Source organism: Alexandromys fortis, unplaced genomic scaffold (genome assembly GCF_014885135.2).
Source record: "Alexandromys fortis isolate MF-2015 unplaced genomic scaffold, M_Fortis_MF-2015_v1.1 scaffold_203, whole genome shotgun sequence".
Taxonomy (NCBI): Eukaryota; Metazoa; Chordata; class Mammalia; order Rodentia; family Cricetidae; genus Alexandromys; species Alexandromys fortis.
The window spans coordinates 1,534,079-1,556,169 of record NW_026068080.1 but is presented as its reverse complement, the minus strand read 5'-3'; the positions used below and the strand labels follow the sequence as shown (position 1 = coordinate 1,556,169).

The 22,091-nt window shown below is 45.4% G+C and overlaps 1 protein-coding gene across 2 annotated transcripts in view; it reads right to left on the bottom strand.

Moving 5' to 3' along the window:
• Positions 1-22,091, bottom strand: part of Dock5 (dedicator of cytokinesis 5) — a 173,160-nt gene that overhangs the window by 68,753 nt on the left and 82,316 nt on the right. For both annotated transcript variants that reach the window (XM_050121846.1, XM_050121845.1), the window contains exons 6-13: positions 20,947-21,095; positions 17,074-17,209; positions 15,117-15,274; positions 13,653-13,734; positions 10,229-10,358; positions 7,567-7,639; positions 4,016-4,158; positions 482-607 (exon numbers count right to left, since the gene is read on the bottom strand). In XM_050121846.1, coding sequence (XP_049977803.1) covers positions 482-607; positions 4,016-4,158; positions 7,567-7,639; positions 10,229-10,358; positions 13,653-13,734; positions 15,117-15,274; positions 17,074-17,209; positions 20,947-21,095 — 997 coding nt within the window. The remainder of the gene's footprint in view (positions 1-481; positions 608-4,015; positions 4,159-7,566; positions 7,640-10,228; positions 10,359-13,652; positions 13,735-15,116; positions 15,275-17,073; positions 17,210-20,946; positions 21,096-22,091) is intronic.

Sequence of the window (22,091 nt, the reverse complement as noted above, 5' to 3'; positions counted from 1 at the left end):
ATCAGAGCACGAACGGGGAAACTGTTGGGCGAATGGGCAAGCAGAGCACAGTTAGAGCTCATGGGAGCACAGCAGAGCATCTCACAGAGACGGAGGTGAGCACTGGGGCCCAGCATAGCTGATGACATGAGGGGGCAAGCGCTTGTCTGTGAAGCTGCAGCTTAATCTCTTGGACTGCAGCAGACCCTGGATCGCCAGCTTGCTTTCGGAGTGAAAAGTCAAGTTGGGGAAGCATGTGTGCAGAACAAGACGGGAAGGAATGAGCTGAGAGTGCTGGGTGATACTTAACGGTATTTTCCTGGTCCTGCCCCTTGAAAAGTCTTTTAGGATGCTGCAACTCCCTGTCACCAGCTTCTTGATGCCATTGACCCTAAATGATGTCCTCTTAGGGACCCAGATCACCTCAACTGTCTGAACAGAGGTAGTCCTTCCTTCTGACATGAAAAAGAAATATAAAACAGGACTCAAGCGAAATGTGTACCTGGCAGGATTATTTCTGGAAAGCCCATTTTCCGAGCGATGGCTGTGCATCGGTCCACCAGGTGTGAAAAGTTCTTCTGAACCTGTGTGAGGTCACCTGGCAGTAACTTTAAGGATACCCAAAGACCTGTAAGGAAAAAAAAGATGAGCTTTCGGTTCTCTGTATGATCTTTGCAACACATACATAGAAGCTTGTGTGAGACCAACCAGATATCTCATGATAAACATAAACCCTCCCAGGGTGTCGTCATTTTAATGACACGTCCTTCAAACTCACTAGCGGACTTGAGAAGTCAGCAGAGATGATTGACTTCAGTGGAGAACAAAGATTGGGGGAGGGGGAGGAATATGGGAGGCGGCGGTGGGGAAGAGACAGAAATCTTTAATAAATAAATATATAAAGAAAAAAAGAAAAAAAAGAGTAAGGATTATTCTAGTTGATATCAAAGTATATTTGTTCCAAGCCGAATAGCATGCATCAGTCATGGTAAAAAGGATACAGACATGAGCGGAAACTGTGGGATTACACACACAACATGTGGCATCTTAAGAAGTGACGGCAGAGGTGGGAAAAACCACGAGTAAAGAAATGAGTTTCGGGGCCTAGAGAGATGCTGCGATGATTAAGGAAACTGGCTGCTCTTCTGGGGACCCGAGTTTGAATCCCAGCACCAATGCTGGGCAGCTCACAACTGATCATCACTCCCAGGGAATCTGGTACCTTCTTCCGGCCTCTATGGGCACCCGCACATGTGGCAGATACTCAAACACCCATACAAACAAAAACGGAAATAAATATCTTTAAAAACTAATTTCAAAAAAGATTTTTCTTGCTACTAAAAATGGAAGCGACTTAATGCCTTACATTTTAATTGAGATAAATTGCTAATAGAGAAATAAACAGAACAAAAAGCGTCGAAAGGGGAAAAAAAGCAAACAGTTGTTAAATGTCTGAAAGTTAACCTTTTAAAAAAAAGATTTGTTTTTATTTTATGTGTATGAATGTTTTTGCCCATATGTGTGTCTTGTACCACATGCATGCCTGGTGCCCGAGGAGATAAGAAGGGATCAGATCCCCTGCAACTGGAGTTACAGATGGTGTGAGCTGCCATGGGGGTGTGGGGAACGGAACCCAGGTCCTCTGCAAGAACAGGAAGTGCTCTGAACTCCTGAGCCATGGCTCCAGCCCTGGAATTAATCATTTATTAAAGCCAAAGAAACAAATTCTAAAAGCAAAATAATTATCCATATATAAACTGAAAGTTTTGATATATAAAAATAATATAAAATCTATAAAATGATATCAGTGACAAAGATCCTCACAAAAAAAGATAGCATGCCGGGCAGTGGTGGCGCATGTCTTTAATCCCAGCACTTGGAAGGCAGAAGCAGGTGGATCTCTGTGAGTTAGAGGCCAGCCTGGTGTACAAGAGCTAGTTCCAAGACTACAGAGAAACCCTGTCTTGAAAACAAAACAAAACAAAACAAAAAGAGAGAGAGAAAAGGAAATATAACATGAATATAAAAATCACAGAGAAGCAGAAGTCTGTGGACATTTTACCATACCAAAAACTAGAAAATGTGTCTTCAAGAAAACAGAAGAAGAATTATCTTCCTTATAAAATCTGAGATGGGAGACCAGGACACTCATGGAGCTGTTAAGACAATACAGACTCAAGGTGCTTGTCTAGATACTTGGGGACCAGAGTCTACTTGCCACGGGGCAGGGCACGCAGGATAAACACTCTGAGGACCAGCACAGGCAATGCCAGGGCCTCATCTGGGCTGAAGCTGGTACCCACCACTAACCCAGAAGTCCTACTTCTGAGAGTTCCCGAACAGTGCTTCCCAAACATTAAGGAAGTATCAATACAGAATGTCAATTCACCATGGCAGGTGGCTTCAATTTACAGTGCTGACAAGATAGAAGATACTTGTTAGGTGCCCAACCCTAACCCATGGGGCTAGATGTTAAAATGGAGTCACTGGTGGTCAAGTTCTACGGCTTTAAAGGAAAAGTAAATTGTTATCTGGCCTTCTGAGAAATCAGGAGAGAAGGATAATAAGCAGATGCCCTAAACAGCCCCTGCCAAGCCCCCTTTGTTTCACTCCTTAGATTAAAAATAATCTGATTGCCCCCAAACAACTGCCTTTTTCTTTTTTTCTTCTCCTTCCCTCCCCCTACTCCCTCCCTCCCTCTCTCTCTCTCCTTGTCTCCTTCCTTCTCTCTCTATAAAACCCACATTCTCCTGCTTAGCCTGTCAGAAAACTAATCCTGCTTTGTGGAATGAAGTGTTGCCTGGTTGTCAAAGAGAAACAAAACTCAATCAAAATACTGAAATTAAATCTGTTATAAATTTGGTTTGGAGCATTTTAAACATTAGAATGGTATACAACCACACACACACAGACAGATACTTGTGATAAATAAAGAGACATCTGAAAAGGGCTTGCATTGTTTTCTGTTTTGCTTCAAAAAGGAAATCCTATGTAAACAGTATTAGTATAAAAATGTTCTACTCTAATTAAAATTATATTCTTAAATGAAAAACTCTAAAGAGCAGGGGTTGTGATAGCAGAGGTCTTCCTTTGAGAGCCTGAAGAGTTGAGTTTAGACTCCCAACACCCATATGAATCACTGGTAGGTTCGACAGCCCACCTATAATTCCAGTGTCCAAACGGCAGAGACAGGGGATTTCCAGATTACATTAGCCAACTAGACAAGCTGAAACAGTAGGACTCAGACCTCCACGTTTAAACACATATGTGTATGCACACTCCTACCTGTTCGCCCACACATATGTAAACAAGCAGACACAAAGAAACATCCTAAAAAGGGAAAACTCTAATTATTTTCAGATTTATTTATTGCTCTTATCTCTTTCTACCTGAGCAACTGTAACATTGTGTTTTCTTGATTGTCCCCCTGTTAAAGAGCAGTTACAGGGCAGTGAAGAGCGGACACTGTCTTGAAAGTCTTTCACACCTGGTTGCCATCTTGGCATTTGAATTCTGATGTTTTAACTATTTTTCCTTACTATTTGGATTTGAAACATTTCCACAAGAACTTCTCTTAGCCAAAGCCATCAAAAGACAGGTACACGGAGACTCCGGAGAAAATCTAAACACTCTACTACTGCAAGGTAGCCTCTAAGTTCTTATTAATGGATATTCATTTGGGTTGCTTCCATCTCCTTCTTTCAGAAAGCGTATGAAGGAATACGCTTATTGAGGGCACAGTGCATAGTCACTCCTGAGTCACAGTTTGTTGGCACATTTACTTCGAGTTAACACTGGGAACAGAGGGCAGAGGGCGGGAGGGAAGTCTGTGCCACAGAACCTTCCACATTCAAGTTTGATTCCATTAGGGAGGGGGAACGACTGCGGATATTCAGCAGGAGATGCCTGAGGAGGGTGGTGTCCAGGGAAGGCTCTTTGGTACCAGAGAGCTGGTAAAAGGGCAGAGCAGGGACCTTGCTCTGGATGTTTTCCTCCACCCTAGCCAAAGTCCCCTCACCCTGGGCAGGCCACGTACCTTGTCCTTTGTGATTCACTTCCTTTGCCGCTATCACTTTATTTAAAACCGAAGTGAGTGGCTCGTTCTCTCCAATCACGTGTGAGGTTATCAAGGGTGACATGATAAGCTGTCTCTGGCGGATGTAGGTTTCCATGGCAATTCTGGGAAAGACAGGAGAGGTAAGGAGAAAGCCGGAAGCAGAGATAAATCTCTGAAGCATGACCTGAGACCACGGAGGTCTTGCGAGAACGATACAGAAATACAAACACAAAACCTCACCAGAGGGGTTCTGATGCCAATGACAAATGACAGCAAGTGGTTGCTTTGGATTAAATTCCTGCAGGGGCCCCCAGAAGACCAGGCTACAGTCAACATGGAGTCACTCATCACGGCGCAAATGTAGCGAAGGCTGAGGTCAAGTGGAATATCTACCTTCCAAGACCTGAGCGTGGAGAGACAACCGCTCAGCTCCCCCAAAGAGGCTGTTTCCAGCAAGTGTGCTAACAAAGTTTCTCAGAGAAGGTACCTACAAAAGGGACCCGATGCTGATCCACCAGTTAGCTACCCTTCTGTCCTCTGCCCCTGCCTTAAAAGCAAAGTAACTCTGCCATGACTAATGCCATGTTTGCTTTCTGCTCCGTCTATAAGTCAATCTCCTCTGCTTGGCTCATTCACACACGTATTCTGTTGTATGGCAAGCAGTGTTGCCCAATCCTACATTATAAGGATTGGGAAATAAAACAAAAAATAAGGTCAACCACATAAACTGTTACAATTTTGTCTCTGGCACACTTTCTTCCCTTCCTTCTTCTGTTTTCTGTGTGTGTATGTGTGCGCACACAAGCATGTATGCATATGTGTATCCTATGCATATTGAGATTATAATATAATTAAGTATAGTTACAACATTTCTCTCTTTCATTTTCTCCCTCCAAATCCTCCAATGTACCTATCTCTGCTCTAATTCATGGCCTCTTTCTTCACTAATTGTTATTGTATTCACATATGTATATACAGGTAGATTCCTAAATAAAACCTGTTCAGTTCATATAATGCTATCTGCGTATGTTTTCAAGGCTGACATTTGGCACTGGAAAAATCAATCGGTATGTTCCTCCCTGGGAAAGACCACCTCTCCGGCTCCAGTTTTTCTCAGCTGCCTGTAGTTCTTTGTGTAGGGGAGACCTTGGGACTTTTCCTCATCCACTCTGGCATGTGTCCATTGGTGTCTTCCTTGTACAGGGCACATTAGAGCAGTCATGTTGGTGATGTTTTAGGGGTGCAGCTTCTTATATTCCTAGGAGACACAGTCTCACAGCAAACTGCCTGCTCCTCTAGCTCTATCTTCCCCACCTTCTCTTCCCTTAGCCTTGGAAAGAAGGTACAGGTGGGCCGCGAAGGCCAAGTGTTTAAACAGCCTAAGTTCATTTGAGTCAGTGCTCAAGAAGGACAAGTTAAACAGTTAAAGTCAGAGGCAATGCCCAGACTCTTAGATTTGGCTGTTGGCATGGGACTGAAGGGAGAGCCATGGGACAGGAAACCTGGCTCCTGGGTCTAGCTCTATCTGATGGTAGACTCTGCAGGATGCCATCCCCTTTGAGGCCTGCATCACAATGGCCATCTGATACATGAACACAGCAGGGGTGCAGGACACTGGAAAGGGGTCCCCCCCCCCCCGCTCAAAATGATATTAACTCTAGGATTGCGATGGTCACCCAGCAAATGAGATCCCGTGGAATGAGCACATCAGGTGAGGTTCACAGATGGGGAGGTCAAAGGACCAAATACATCACCCCCCCCACCCCGGTTCTCTTGAAGTTGTCCCTGGCAACTGCATTATCATCCTGTTGCCATGCAATTGTGTCTCGCCTTCTCTGCCTACCAGACAGCCTTCTTGGTGTAAATGATAAAATATAATGCAACATGGGCTGGAAATGGGGGGCCGTTTTCTTTGAATGGCTATCCCAGGTGTACTAGCAGAATTCACATATGAACCCCATTCACCATAAACCACTGCAGCTTAAGAAAGTAGGAGACAGGCTGGGGTTGCAACAGGGAACATGAGCACCATTATACAGTGGCTGCTTGCTGCACAGGGCGGTAATCAAATTAGGGCTGGGCTCCCTGGGGTCTTTAATAAAAGCACGTGATATTTCTCAGTGGGACCACCTCAGCATTCACAGCTACCACGTGGATGGTGATTTAGAAGTTGGGCAGGGAGTAAAGCAGTCCATAAAGGTGAATATAAATAAGGGTATTTTTCACATAGATTTTTTTTGTCTGGGAATGGGAATCTTGATATGTTGATATGTTTTTATATGAAAGAGTAGTAGTATTCATTGATATGAATGTTTTATATATGTACATGTCACATTTATGATACCTGTCTATCTCTATATAAACTGTTTATTTTATTTTTTTTTAGATAAGGTCCCACTATGCTTTGCAGGCCAGCTTCACATTTATAATCCTCCTGCCTCAGCCTTCTAAATTATTGGGATTACAAGTATGCACTTGGTGATAAATTAAATCTATTTATCTAATACACCTGTCTAAGCATATTTACATATGTCACATAACACACCTGTACACTGCCAAATATCACATTTCAGTCACCTTTGACTGTTGTTGTGTGACATTGTAGCTACCTTACCTTACTTTATACTCCGTCATGTTGACACAAATTGTCTAAAGACGAACTTCTCAGGCCGTGTCCCCTCATTAAGCAACACATGAGTGTGCATGCATGTGGGTAAGAGGCAATAGTTCATGATACCAAAGTTATTGGATAATCAAGTTCCATAGCGAACTCTGGGGAATACTGAGTCCTCCGTGCTCTTCAAGTTGGTAAGTAGGGTGAAGACTATGAAGTGTATATTTTAAAAGTAATTAGTAGCAGCTTCTGGAAACAAGAAAATCTACTCACACACACTTCCACACTATTAACTTAGAATCCTGCAAAGAGGCTTAAGATGGAGCCCTGAGTCAAGTTCTGAGCTGACCCTGCCCTGCACTATCAGATTGTCTCCCCCAGTTCCTTGCAGGAACCCTAACCGCCTTTCACACTTTTCCTGCCTAACCCCTCCCTACTGTACATGGACCAGAGCCATTCATTAGCAATACTCAGAGGCTTGTCGGATGCAGCCAGACCTACTAAAGCAAATGGTGAGTCTAACAAGATTGTCCTGACGACTCCTATACATCATCCAGTCTGAGAAGTCATGTGATTCTCAGTCAAACCTGTGCAACACAACAAAAGACAGCCACTCAGACACAAAGCATCTTTGACAATCAAATGACGTCATTCTCTGGATTCCAGGGCAGATATACGTGCCCTTTATTTTCTATTCTTCCAGTTCTTTCACTGAGCTTGGGAATGTTCAATCACCCTCTTCTGAATCCAACATGAAGCCCCCTGAACAAAGCATTCTGCAGAGGCCTGAGCTGAGAAGCCTTTACTTAAGTCTCCAGTAACAAAAAGGCTCCTCCCACCTGCTTCTGCATTCACGCCCCCATTCAGGTGGCTAACCTGGACCTGGAATCACCTGGGAGCAACGCCAGATACTCACTGCTGAAAGGGAATAAAGTGCTGCTTCTCTTCATCGTCCACCTTCCCATGTATGATATCAGTAATGTCCATCACTAGGAGAGAGATAAAGGTCATTAGAGACACTAATGGTTCCATGCCTCACCGAGCTGTACAGAAAAGGATGGTATCACAAACACAGAGCACCAGAAGAAAGGAACCGGGGACCAAGCCATAACAATTACCTAAAGTACCACACCCAGCAGGTGTGAGAAGTCATGAAAGGCTCAGATTATGTACCTCCAACCCTGTAGGACACACCTTCAAAACTCTGCAAGACTGAACTGAAAGTTCCTGAGACTAAGTTCCTGAAAGCCTTAAGCCTGATTTTTCTTATTAAGTCTTCAGTGAAAGCCGTAGAGAACACATGCTTCTAGTAGACCTGTTAGAAGAATTCAAAGTCTAGAGATAAATTCAAGATGAACTGGCCACCTGCGCCATTGATTTGATACACTCTTGGTTTCTACATAAACCTTAAGCGTCTCACAAAACAAACCTTCAGTCATTGGTTCCCCCCAGCCCTGACCCAGGAGAGAACTTCAAAGCCTCCAGGTAAGCCTGCTGCATTCCTTATCTCACTTATACAGAAGTGAGGAGCCCCACCTAGGCATGGGAATGGTTAACTTGCCCTTAGTCACACGTTTTGATTTTGTTGTTGGTTATGTTCATTTATTCTGGTTTTTTTTTTGGTGTGTGTCTGTTTGTTTTTGTTTTGTTTTGGAGTGGTGCGATTGAATTTAGGGACTTGCAGATGCCACGGAAGCAAGGCACCACCGGGCCACACCCCCACAGTTAGTTTAAGTCCTCAGCAAAGCCAGGGTACGCATTAACAGTGACCACAAAGCCAAATCACATAACCACTATGCCCAGCTATTGGGAGAATCAATGAGCAAGGTGCAAAGCCCTGTAAGAGGTGAAACTTTGGTTAATAAATTACAGCCCGGCCATAGAACATATATTATCAGACGGCCTGTCTGTTGACGAGAGAAGTACGTACTGAGAAATACAATAATGCGTGCAATATCCAGAAACACACTCTCTCCCTGACTCCCATGCACACACACACACACACACACACACACACACACACACACATAGATTACCACAGAAAAGCAGACTAAAGCCTCCGGCATAATGTTTCAGTTTCCTTGGCCTATTATGAACAGCATGACCTCAAATACATCTTTGGTAGACAGAGAGATACATTTACACCGCCATGTGGATGGCTAAAGAGAGTTGGATTCCTTGTATCTTTTGAGACTCCACTTTAATTCCTGATAAAGTAGCAATGCCAAGCAAGGCGGGGTGGCACAAACCTATAATCTCTGCACTGAGAAAGCCGAGACGGGAGCATCTTTGTAAGGTTCAGGCCAGCCTGGGCTACAGAATGAGACTGTGTCTCAAAAAGCAACGCTGCTTCCCTGAGCAGCAAGTATGATGGGAACAGTTCAGAAGACATGGTACATAGACAGTGGGTTACTCAGGTGACAGAAAGGCCACCTCCTTAGCCACAGAAGCAATAAGGTTTAGTGAAGAACATGGACTATCTGGCCCTGGTCCAGGAGCAAATTTCTGACATTTTACTGGTGACTTTCCAGAAGCACTACTGATCCAAATGTCAATAAAAGACAGAATATCTTTCTTGAAACTTAGGAGAGACTCCAAAGGCACAGGGCTGCTTGGGAGGTCCTGAGGATTGATTTAGGCCAATATGGACGCTCTCTGAAGGCATTCAGGGACACAAAGTCACCTTTGGGAAGGAGTCTCCTAAGCAGGCCAGAGGTTTTGCCTTGGATCACAGCTCAGCAGCAGTGCGCCTGCTAGCATGTAGTCCTGCTGTGGGTGAGACATGGCGCTGGGCACAAAGGAGAAACAGCAGCAACATCAGTAGCTAAAAGACTCGGGGACACAAGACTCAAGGCAAGAGAACGGGTCATGCTAGGGCATAAATATTGTGTGCCCGAGACTAACCATGACAATGTGATCTACGGCTTCCCGTGTTTAGAGGGCCCTCCTGACCCCTGTCTGCTCTCCAGCGGCCATTTACCTTCTTTTCTCTATCTCTTTTCCTTACTATAATTGCAGTAAAATATATATAGCATAGAAATTACCACCTTAGCCACCTGTAAGTGTACAGTTCAGTGGAAGCAAGCACACTCCCCTTGTGTAACAATCACCATCATCCACAGCCAGAGCTCTATGTTCCCAAAGTGAACCCTCTTCTTTCAGCCCTGACAATCCCATTCAGCCGTCAGCTGACTCTCTGACTCCTCATATCAATGAATCACATAGCAGTTGGCTTTTTGTGCACATGGCTTATTTTACTTAGCTTAATGTTCTCAAGGTTCAGTCATACGGTGGCCTGAGTCAGAATTTCCATCCCTTTTAAGGCTGAATAAAAATTCCTTTATCTGCTCATCTAGTGATGCACACTTGGGTGAACTGGTCTCCTTCAGCCCTTGTGAATAATCCCACTGTGCAGATGAGGGCACGGATGTGTCTCTGAGATCTTGCTCTTCAGTTCTTTGGGGAATAGGCCCCAAATGGGATCAGGGGATAGTTCCCCATTAGGTCTTTTAGAGATTTCAAAGAACGGGGTCCCCAGACACTGTACCACTTTCCTTGGGCTCTGGCATTCGTCATACCTGCTACGCCGAACGGTCTCCGGAGCCCACAGGTGTGCTTTTTGCCCTCCTTCAGCTCCATGCGGCCCACCCGGACAATCTGGCACACGAGGCTGATGCGTGGCCGGATGAGGTCCGTGCTGCTGAGGTCCTGTGGGTAGAGGATGGATGAGAGAGACTGGCTGTCATGTCCTGCTCAGAGAACACTACCCCTCGTTGAAATGCCAGAGCAGTGCCTCTCTTCCCACCCACCCGAGAACTACTGTGGCAACAGAGAAAATGACCATCTACTTACCTATAAAAGGGCGCTCTTTTCTTACCTGGTCCCTACTTCTCATTTCTAGACTAGATTAGACTCAGCCTCCACCTCTGCAGTAGACAGGTGGGCAAGGGGTTAGGAACCGGAGCATTCCCTGACACTTTTGGGTCCTTCTGCTGTATGTCTTAGTACAGGCCACACCTCAGTGTCAAATGACATAACAACTTGCATGATGTTGACACTTTCTGGGCATCCACAGAAGCCTGTGAGAGCCCAGGCTGGCCTTGAATGCTGGTAGCTGAGATTGGCCTTGAACTCCAGCTCTTCCTGCCTTCACCTCCTAAGTGCTCGGATCACAGGCGTGCGCCACCCCCCCTCATTCCTCACTCCTGGCTCATCTCTTAAAGAACCCTGGAGGCAAGTGTAACCCAAGTATGGTTTTGTGAGGTTCCGCACCTGCTTCCTGAGAAGCCTTCTCCATAAACACTGGATAGCAAGAGGTGTGGGGGCGGGACTGGTCCTGTTAGCTGAGACTCCTGTGTGTGAATGTGTGTTCTGAAGGAGGGGTGAGTGATCCGGAAATGAGCTCATATATCTCATTCACTTAACATCAGAAATAACTTCATTATATCTCAGAACCCTTTTATGAAACAGCAGCCCCAGCCCTCTTACTGAATCAAGAATTACTTTTCAAATAATCGCTCCAAATCTATGCCCTGTAATTTGGTAAAGACATGTCATTGAGACAGCAATACACACCAGTAATCACCCACCCGGAATCTCTGCTTGAGGTTCTGCAGGGCTTCCGCTAATACAAAATAAAGAGGCCGGGTGGCAGGTTCTATAAACCGTACCATATTGGCTATCATTACATAATACATAGATATTTATAAATGAGTTATGAAGACTGTTTAATGAACAAGGGAATGGCTACCACATTTTGTTTCATTGGAAAGGCTAGACATAAAATTTACATTCTGGATGATCCCCTGGCTGGCTAGGAGAGTGTGGGAGCAGGAAAGGAAAAAGCAATCACAGCTGTACTAAGTCATGACTGATTAAATGATGAACAAAAGATTTAACAGTGCCAAAAACATATACACATGGTCCGATAAACGCCGTTTGAAAGCAGGGAAAACCCAACTCCGTTTCCAAACTGAACAAATACTAAAGTAGTATTCTGGTGTAAAATCCCAGAAGGTTCTGGGTCTGCTTTTGCAGGGGTAGAGACAGGAAAGGCTCTGTGCAGGGACAGAGAAGCCTGTGCATGTCCTAGAGTGAGGAAGCTGACAGAGGGACAGGCAAGCAGTTTGTTACTGGTCGCTGCTTCATCTGCCACTGGAACTTAGGCTTACTTTTCCTTTCTTAGACTCAGAAAGAGTAGGAGACAGAGCAATTGTGTGGATTAATGGGAGAAAGAGAGAGACCGGAGCTGGGGACCTACCTATCAAGGTTTCCCAGTCCCCCTTGCAGCCCTAAGGTGTGCCCTAAAATTAAATATATGCATATATATACACATATATGTTTGTATATCTACATACATGCATATACATATACATACACATACACATACATAGATGAAAGAAGCTCAGAAAGTTCTAAGCTAAGAGGAAGACAGTTGCCAGGTACACACTACAGGCTCCTGAGCTGCAAGCAGCAGCACCCTGCAGAGACTGGGAATCCTCTACACAGAGGAAGGTTCTCAGAAAAAGGTCTGGATCACATTAGCCCTCACCGTGATCTTGGTCTAGGAGCTCTCCTCCCACCTAGTAATCTGCTTGGCTGCCTCTCTCCAACTTCACTGTCTTCCACCAATGTCTTCTATTTATGTGTTTAGCGTGCTGGGCACTGAACCCACAGCCGAGTGCATGCTAAGGGTGTGGTCCTACGCCATGCATCTCTACTCCCGGCACTTAATCAAAAAGACAAGCTTCATGGTTGGGGAGGCGGCTCAATGTGTAAAGTGCTTGCCATGTAAGCTGAGAACTTGAATCTAAATCCCAGATCTCGTGTAAAGCTAGGTAATGTGGTATATGTGTATAATCCTCATGTTCCTAAAAAAGATTGGAGGTGGAGACGGGAGAATCTTTGCGACAGCCTTGTACATGCAAAGGCAAGCAACAAAGAGACTCTAGATCAAAACAGGGTGGCGGGGGAGGAGAAACACCTGACGCTGTCTTCTGACCTCTGCACACGAACTATGACACCCGTGTGATCTCAGGAACACACATACATGATACATCATAGATGTACTAAAAGTTAAATATGCATACATGCATGTAGCAATGATTAATGAAAAAAGAAGCCGTGAGTTTGAAGAAGAGCAAGGAGAGGCCTATGGGAGGGCCTGCAGGGAGGAAAGAAAGTGGGGGAAAGCATGTGATTACATTATAATCTCAAAATTAAAAGGAAAAGGCCAGGTGGTGGTGGCGCACGCCTTTAATCCCAGCACTTGGGAGGCAGAGGCAGTAGGATCTCAGTGAGTTCGAGACCAGCCTGGTCTACAAGAGCTAGTTCCAGGACAGGCTCCAAAACCACAGAGAAACCCTGTCTCGAAAAACAAAACAAAAAAAAAAAAAAAGGAAAAAAGGGGTAAGAGTGGGAAACCATTTTCATTATAATAAAATCAATAAACACCTATAGGTTGAAATTAATAAATATGCAATGAAAACTTAAGCCTCCCCGACCAATACTTTGGTGAAGCCCCTGGAAGCACCCCGGGATGCTGATGTTGTTCAGAATTCACTCACGGGTGTCATTGTTGTATATGTTTGTCTATTCCATCAGCTCAATAGCTGCCCAAGAACACAGCGACTTCCCTGTTCTGTTCACACACGGTCTCAAGGGTACAGACTGGTATGTGGTACCTAGTATGTGTTCACTGAGCGAATCAATGACTGGGTGACACCTACTCAGAGGACGACGATGGCTTTCCTTTTCGTCCTTTATGTTTTCCATATATTTTTCAAGAAACAGAAAATGGGACCGGGCTAGCTAGATGGCTCCATGGATAAAGGCTCTTGCCTAAACTCTATCCCCGGATCCTACCCAGTGGAAGGAGAACTTCTGCCAACTGGCCTCTGACCCCCACACTTACACCATAGCAACACACCTATACACGTGCATATACATAGACACAGAAAACAAACGAATCCAAAAATGTTTTATGAAGAAGGAAAGACTCACGGTGAACACAGCTTGGAGGTTATTCAGCTTCTCTATCTCCTTGGGCATCCCGTTACTGCCCCAGCGAATTAGGTAGTTCTCACTAGCAGGAAAACAAAGGAAATTACCTTAGTGAGTGGGCAGCTGGAACAGAGGCTGCTCACAGCACAGACTTGCAAGGGTCAAAAGAAGGGGGCAGAGGTGCCCCATGAGGAGGCGCTGGGGAAGCACACACGCCATACACGTGGGGGACTCTGTAACTGAAAGAGTCTCTGCTGCAACGAACATGCTACACAGTGGCAGACACTGTTCAGGGTGGCTCAGATATGGGATTTAACGAGTTTCTTCTGTTGGTGTCTTCACTCCACAGACCGTTTGTATAGAAGTTTGAGCCTTGATAGAGGGAAAGTTTAGTTTAGAGCTGGGCACGGCGGCTCGGGTCTGTGATCTCAGCACTCAGGAGGCTGATCATCATTATCTGAAGCCAGCCTGCGCTACATAGTAAACTGACCAGCCTGAGATAGTCAGGAAAACCATGACTCAAGAGGCCCCATATATAAAAGCTTCATTTTCTATATTATTCCCCATCCATTCTTCATGGCCCATATCACGCAAGTGACTTAGTAACTGTTTTTACTTTTTGAGAGAGGGACTTATAATGCCCAGGATGGCTTCAAACTCACTATATAGCTGATCCTTCTGCTGCCACCTTTCTGGTGCTGGGATTACAATCCTGTGGCACTCACCTGGTTCATGGAATGCTGGGAATTGAACCTAGGGCTTTGAGAATGTGAAGTAGGCACTCTACCAGGTAAGAATGCCTAGGCCCAGGAATTACTTTTCACCACCTTCCTGAAGCTAAATCTCCATTTCCTAAGTTGCTCAGGGAAGGGTCACACTGGGGCTCAATCACAGCCTTTAAACTTTCTTTATGTGGATTTTTCCCCCCAGTAGTTTTGGGTTCATGGGAGAGTTGAGCTGAAAGCAGAGTCCCCAATCACACCACCCTTATCTAACTGGCTATAACTGCTGAACCTGCACGGACACATCTTCATCCCCGCAGCCCACAGCTGGCATGAGCGTTCACAGCTGGCACAGTGAATTGCATGGGTGTAGACAAACACATAATGGCGGGCATTCACCATTGCCCTAATCCTCTGGCTTAGTCTTAAAGCCATGAATCCCCACTGTGCTCCACGGCATCTCTCTCATTCCACCCCTAGGCTCTTCTGAATGCTTTATCTTTGTGTCTGTGTCCTGAGCAGTTTCCTTCACTCTTTTAACCCCCACAGAGCACACAACCTGAAGCTTCACGGTGTCAGCATCCATGTGCAAAGGTTCCAGAGCCCAAAGACTTTAGTTTCCACAGTCAGAAGTGACTACACCCAGCCTACAGACCTCAAACCCAGTAAAGGGCTCCTGGATAAGGGCAGGTAAAGACCGTACTTTGCAAAGCCAAGCATAAGTGGCATAGGTCTCCATTACCTGATGAAGGTGGACTGGTCCGGGTCATACAGGGCCATGAACAGCTCCGCATCCTCGCCGATGTTACAGACAAAGTTCTTGAAGTTCACATAGAGACCATAGGTGTGGACAGTATTGAAGACTGCCTGGCCTCTCAAGTCCAGGTTCTGCAGAATGCTCTGGGCCAGAGGACAGGAGACAAGACTTAAGCAAACGGGAAAAAAACCTTGGCAAAGAAGCCAACCTATACACAAGGGACAGCTGCTATACTCAAGAAGCGCCTGCTAAGAACTGAGCAGATGTGGACCAATCATCGCTCAGCCAAACAAACACATCAGCATTATGAGATAACCAGAGCAGTCCTGTTTAGTCTCTTGAGCCCAAGTAATTCAACAAATGCTGACTGAGAGGCTGGAGAGATGGTTTGCCATAGAAAGTGCTTGCTGTGGAAGAATGAGACCCAGAGTTCAGATCCCCAAGATTTGTGTAAATTCCCAGTGGGCACAGCAGCCCACCTGCAATCCTGGCGTATAGGAGATAGAGACAGGAACCTGGAACAAACTGGGTAGCTGGGAAGCTCTGGGTTCAAGTGAGAGACCCTGCCTCAATAAATGAGACGAAGAATGATAGGAGAGGGACCCAATTCCAACCTCTGGCTTCCACATCCACTTGCATATCCATGTATATATTCATGTGGGTTCACACACATGCAAACAAACATACCTACACGCATGCATACCATGTACATACACATAAAAAATAACCATGATCTCTACAGGTGATAACTCAGTTTTTAGCAGTTGCATGAATCTTCCATGTGGATGCGGGAGGATCAGGCTTAGATCACCCGATCTACTGCTCAACTTCACAGCAAACAAAGGTCCCATGAGAAAGCTTTGCCCTTGGGTGTGGTTGTCCCTCAATGCAGAATCACAGTCACATGTTATCATGACCGTACAAAAGCAATAAACAACACACAGATAAACCTTTCCTCTTTCAAACAGAAAATAATACACCAAAATGTCAACATGGGCGGGGCAGGGGGGATTGGATAGATGGCTGAGTGGTTAATAGCACTGACTGTTCTTCCATAGGACACATGTTCGATTCTCAGTACCCACACGGTAGCTCTGTAGATCCAGTTCTAGGTGACCTGATACCCTCATACAGACAGACATGGCAAAATACCAATGCACATAAAATAAAATAAAATTAAATTAAAAGAAAGAAAAAAATGTCAACATGGAAGGTCATGTTGTCAGAATGTGGCTGACATATTTTTCTCCATCTTTCTAAGTTTTAATTGCTTTCAAAAATTTTTAAACATATCATTTAAAATAGTTTTATCTTGGACAGTACAATATTTATAACAAGCAGAGAAGATTATACTATAAAAAGTCTTCCTTTCATGCAGTTCTCCTTCCCAGAGGCATCTTTATTTTTTTACATTTATTTTATGTGTACAGACATTTTGGCCACATATACATGCCTTGTGTCTTCAAAGGTCAGAAGAAGAAACGTATCCCTTGGAACTGGAGTTATGGGTGGTTGAGAAGCATTAAGTGGGTGCTGGGAATTGAACCCAGGGCCAGAGGCAGCTTTTAGTAGCTTGTTTCTAATCTACCATTCCAGTGACTCTTGTATATGCAAGCACTGACATGTGTATACCCTTTTGTACTTTTAAAATACAAGTACTTTTTTTATAAAATAGTTCTGCATCTTTCTACACATGCACACCACACCACACACACACACACACACACACACACACACACATCCCTACCTACCTTTGTTCTCTTTCCAAATCAGAACACACAAACACTGGCCTCATTCTTTCTGCCCACTTTTAAAATAAGGATACATGTGATTTTCCAGGCATTTCTAGTTCTATTGTCTACTACTCCCTTTTTTTGGCATTAAAAACCAAGGCAAAGAATAAAATCCTAGTAGCTTGACCTGCACCCAGGAGAAAATGCACCTTCTCCTCTTGGATCTTTTCTTCTATCCTTTTAGAAGCAACTTCATGGGCCTTGAAGAGGGCAATAGTGCTGGTGTCATCCGGATCCAAGATGTTTCCATTGTCATCACGCACAACCAGATCGAGTCCAAGCATTCTGAAGAGAAAGGAGGTGGTAAGCAGCTCTCCCCTCCACTGCCAGACTCTGTAGAAGAGCCTGTACCAGAAAGCCCAGGGGACCCAGGAGAAATGGGTAGGGACTGAACACAACCCAGGGGCATCTCCTTCCATTCTCTACCCCTTTCCACATAGCAATAACGCGACATGGCTCAGGAGGCCATTCTAGCCAAACCTGTGAGCATGTGCCAAGGAACTGGCCCAAAGCACTAACAGTAGAATTAACACTGACTCTGACCAAAGCCCTCTTTTCAGTGATTCCCTGGCCCAGTCCCCTGTGATCCGGCACGGCAACAATGACAAACCCGTATATCATCCTTCAAAGACCTTCCCTGACTTCCTTACTCAATCTTGTCTTAAGGGAGCACAATACTTAAGGCTTAAGTCCAAGGGCTACCGTCTCCTAAACCACCTCTATGCTGGCTCTGCTATCATTCACACCACAGTCTGAAGCTTGGCTTTGACATCTGCTTGCTCTAGGACCCCTTCATCCTGCAAAGCCTGGACTCCTTTATGGGTAGATGTTTCCCGCCCTTTACGGTTGCCATAAGAACCTGACTGAGATAACAGCAGTGAAGCATCTAATAGGACCACACATATAGTGAGCACCAATAAACGTTAGCTCCGATTGCAGAGACCGGCACAGGAAAACTGGCAACGGAAGCTCTGAGGGCTGCAGTGCAAGAGCGGAGACAACCACAGCCCTCTCCCAAGGCTTTAGTGCCCAATGGGCACAGAAGTAGAAAGAACTCAGAGGTTGGTGGAACGGAATTTTGCTCTCAGCCCTCAGTCTGCCTTCCAGGCACCTGCACAAGCGAACAGAGATGTCCAAACAGCAGCACTCAAGGGATAACAGGCAGAGGCGGCAAGTCCTTGGGAAGAAAGCAACCACGCCTCAGTTCCCTCCTCTGTTCTACAGCAACTCCAGGCGAGTGAGCTGCACTGGCAGCTTCTTTCCCATGGCAGACAGACCCACAGCCCACCAGACCCGAGAGGGATGGCATGCTGGCAGAGCAGGGCCATGGATGTCCTGGCAGAGAGGCCCTGATTCCTGAGCCGCTTTCAAGGGCAGGTGTGGGAAAGAAAGCAGGCGAGCTCTGCCATGTGGGAGACGTTAACGTGCTATGCCAGGCCTTGGGGGAACCTCCGGGCCAATGCTACTGTGGCAAGATCAAAAAAGGACAGAGCCTTAGCCTACCTCGGCTGGCTTTAAGACAGGTCCGGAGACTGCAGGAAAGGCTAAGCAGCTGCAGTGGCTGCAATCACCTAGGGACACTTTTCTTGTTGCTATGACCAAAATATCTGACAAAAGCAACCCCAGGGGAAAGGGACTTAGTTTGGCTCACTGTTCAAGAGATGGTATGGCAGGGACCCGAGACAGCTGGTCACATTTTATTGTCACTTAGGATCAGATGTACGTTGGTGCTCAGCTAGCTTCTCTTATTCAGTTCCAGGACTCCACAGAGTGGTGCTGTCCGGCATTTAAGCACAGGTTCCCTCCTCAGTTAACCTAATCTAGAACACACACGCCCAGAGGTCTGTCTCCTATGTGAGTCCAGATCCTGTCTAGGAGACATCAACACTGACCACGACAGAGGCCAAGTATCAGGGAGGGAAGTCCCATCTCAACTGCAACCTAGAGTCAGACCTAGAGACAGGATCCGTGACCAAGTTAATTCCTTCCCATTGCCTTTGTGACCCGGAAGGAAATCAGTCAAGTTCACATCCTCCTATATAAAATTAGAAAGAAGTAATTAACTTTACCATAGCTACTTCCTAGTTATGAGTATGTGGCGTGTACAACGGAGGAAGTTTGTGAGACCGGCTGAAGTCTGTATCCCACGTTGATGCCAATTGTTTCTAGTTACAGTTTGTTAAATTAGTGCATTTACAGAACAGGCTGATGAACTGTACTTTAACAGGGATATGATAGAGTCCTACAGCTGGAGCCATGGGGCAAAGGGCGAGACAGGAATGACATCAGTACAAACTAGACCACTTAAATACCAAATAAACAACAGCAAAGCTAACAGAGGACTTCTGAGGTCTTCTGGAAGGGGCTGGCTGAAAGCATGAATCCCAGGCCACACCCACGGTCATGTGGAGGAATGGACTGAATTTCTCCTATAGGGAAAGGCAGTGGTACCCGGAAGTAACGTGACTACCTGTGCTACTTAGGAGCTCTGCAGAAATAGACACATAACAAGTGTGTAGATGGAATTTATGGGCTAGAAGGATGGCTTACATACCAGGGAATCTGAATTGTACCATTACCAATCATGGTCCTAGTCCCAATGTGAGGGGTGGGGGGGGGAAGCTGAAAATTACAGCAATCAATTTAATATCCATCCCTGGAATAAAAGCATAGTCTCAGGCATCTGGAAGGGCTCTCTCTATGTTCCTGATCACCCTTGGTTTCTCTGCCAGTGGAGAAGCTAGGGCAGAAAGTCTATTTTCTCTGTTCTTGTGTCAGCCAGTGGGATCCAAGGGCCAACAGAGCACCAGACCCAAGGAAGGGAATAGGACATTTTTCACCGGAATTAAATACTTTCTAAGACACAAAGACAGTAAGTCATAACCATTAGTAACTGACAACCCTAAGATCAGAAGTTGTTGTGAGATTAGGGTGCTGCAGGGACACGAGGGGTACTATGGCTTGGATGGGAAACGTCCCCAAGATGCTCATAGGTTTGAACGCTTGTCAGATGGTGACACTGGTCTGACAGCTTGCAGAACCTTTCGGGATGTAGTGCTTAGCGGATACACTTGGACCATTAGTGGCAGGCCTCTGATTCTAGGCTGGCGTACTCTGATTTCTTCTGTGCTAGGCAAAGGACAGATTCCTACCACCATCACCATGCTGCTCGGCCGCACCTTCCCCATTATGACGAACTCTGTTCTCCGGAGCCACGAGCCTAAGTCAGTCTTTACTCCCGCTAGTTTCTTCTATTCAGTATTTTGTCACGTACAAGAACCCCCGCCCCCAAAGTCACTAATACAGGGAAGGAGGTTGTTCATTGGTACAGTGGTGTAGCTGGGTCGAAAGAATAACTTCTAATTTCCTGCTGCATAGTAACATAACTATGGTTGGTAAAAATTAATTTTACCCATCAGAATTCCCAGAAAAGAAGATTTTAAATGCTCCCAACACAAAGAAACAATGGCTGCCAAAGTGATGAGGTTGCTATTTAACCTCATTAATCATCATTATACATAAGTACTATATACATGTGCCTTGTAAATATGGATAATTATATATAATATGCAGTTTGTTTATTTATTTTCTGTTTTATTTTTCAGGCAGGGTCTCATAAAGCCAACCAGGCTGGCTTTGAACTTGATATGCAGTCACGCATCCTTGACCAGAACTTCCGATCCTCCTGCCTCCATCTTCAGAGAGCTGGGGTTACAGCACCAGCACACCCAGTTTATGCTGTGCTGGGCTTTCTCGGCAAACGCTTGACCAACTGGTCTACCTCCTCAACCCTCAATTTGAAATTGTTTAAAGGATTTTTTTGTTTGTTTTTTTTATGAGAGGGTTTTTCTGTGTAGTCCTAGCTGTCCTGAAACTCACTCTGTAGATCATGCCGGCCTTGAACTCCACAGAGATCTGTCTGCTTCTGCCTCCCAGCTGCTGATATTAAAGGTGTGAATACTATCTAGTGTGAAGGTGCCGGCCATTTCCCACATCTTTGGGATAGGATTGTCTTGGGTTACCTGTTCCCATGATCAATTTTGGCTGTGACCTTCTTCTTCAGCTCTGCTAGTTCATCTTTGGGGAGTGTCCCAGACAGGATCTGGGAGCGCCACTCGATCAGACTGTATGTCATTTGCTGCAGCTGGCGGAAGAGTGTGACCTTGTTGTTCTAAAATAGGGGAGAGGACAGAAAGGGAAAGAAGATGTGATGGAGAAAGAACATCTTCGCATAGAATTTCCGCAGGGTACTACTTATTTAGTAGGTCACATAGTAAGCTGCACACTTTGAGGCATAATTTTTTTGTTCATAAGAATAAGTTTGGCCAAGCTACCCTGAATTTGTCCCAAAATGCAATTCTAAAAGTGAGTAAATAGTTTCAAATTGGCCCTAAATCATAAACTCATCATATCATGAACACACCCGAAAATTCTGACCAAGTCCCTTCCTCCGTTGAAAATCCTTTAGGCATTCCCACCAGGGATAAGAGGATACACTGTAAGTCCTTTTGTGGCCGGCCTGGACAACATTCCCACCTATATTTTCTATCAATTACACCTCAGTATCTCTGCTTCCTTCATGCACAGTGGTCATTTAATCCAAATGTTTCCAAATGTTCCGGAATCTGTCATAATTTTCTCCACCTGTAACCACACTGCCTTTCTTTCCGGACCTCTTTTGAGTATACATGTTCATATGTGGGGTTGTCCGTGCACACGTGTGTGTATGTGCGTGCAGGCAGGATCGTCATCAGGGCACTTCCTCATTCACACTTCACCTTATTATTATTTTTCTGAGACAGACTTCTCTCATTAAACCTGGAACTCAGTGATTTAGGTAGACTAAGCCCTAGGGATTTGCTGGTCTCTACCTCCCCAACTCTGGGTTGAATTCTGTTTGCCATCAAGGCCCAGTTTCGGTGTGAGCATTGCGGAGCCAAAATCAGATCCCCTGCTTGTATGGCAGGCGCTTCATCCACTGAGCCAGCAGGGCTCCCCAGCCCCATCAGCTGCCTAATTCTGACTGCAGTCTCAACTGAGAAGTCTTAGCTGATGAGTTAGCCATGCCTTCCTCTGATTGGAATTTATAACCCATGCCAGTACTCAGAGTCCAGGAAGACTGTGGCCTGGCTGGCTCTCTCCCTAGATAGGAATCACCCCTTTTGTG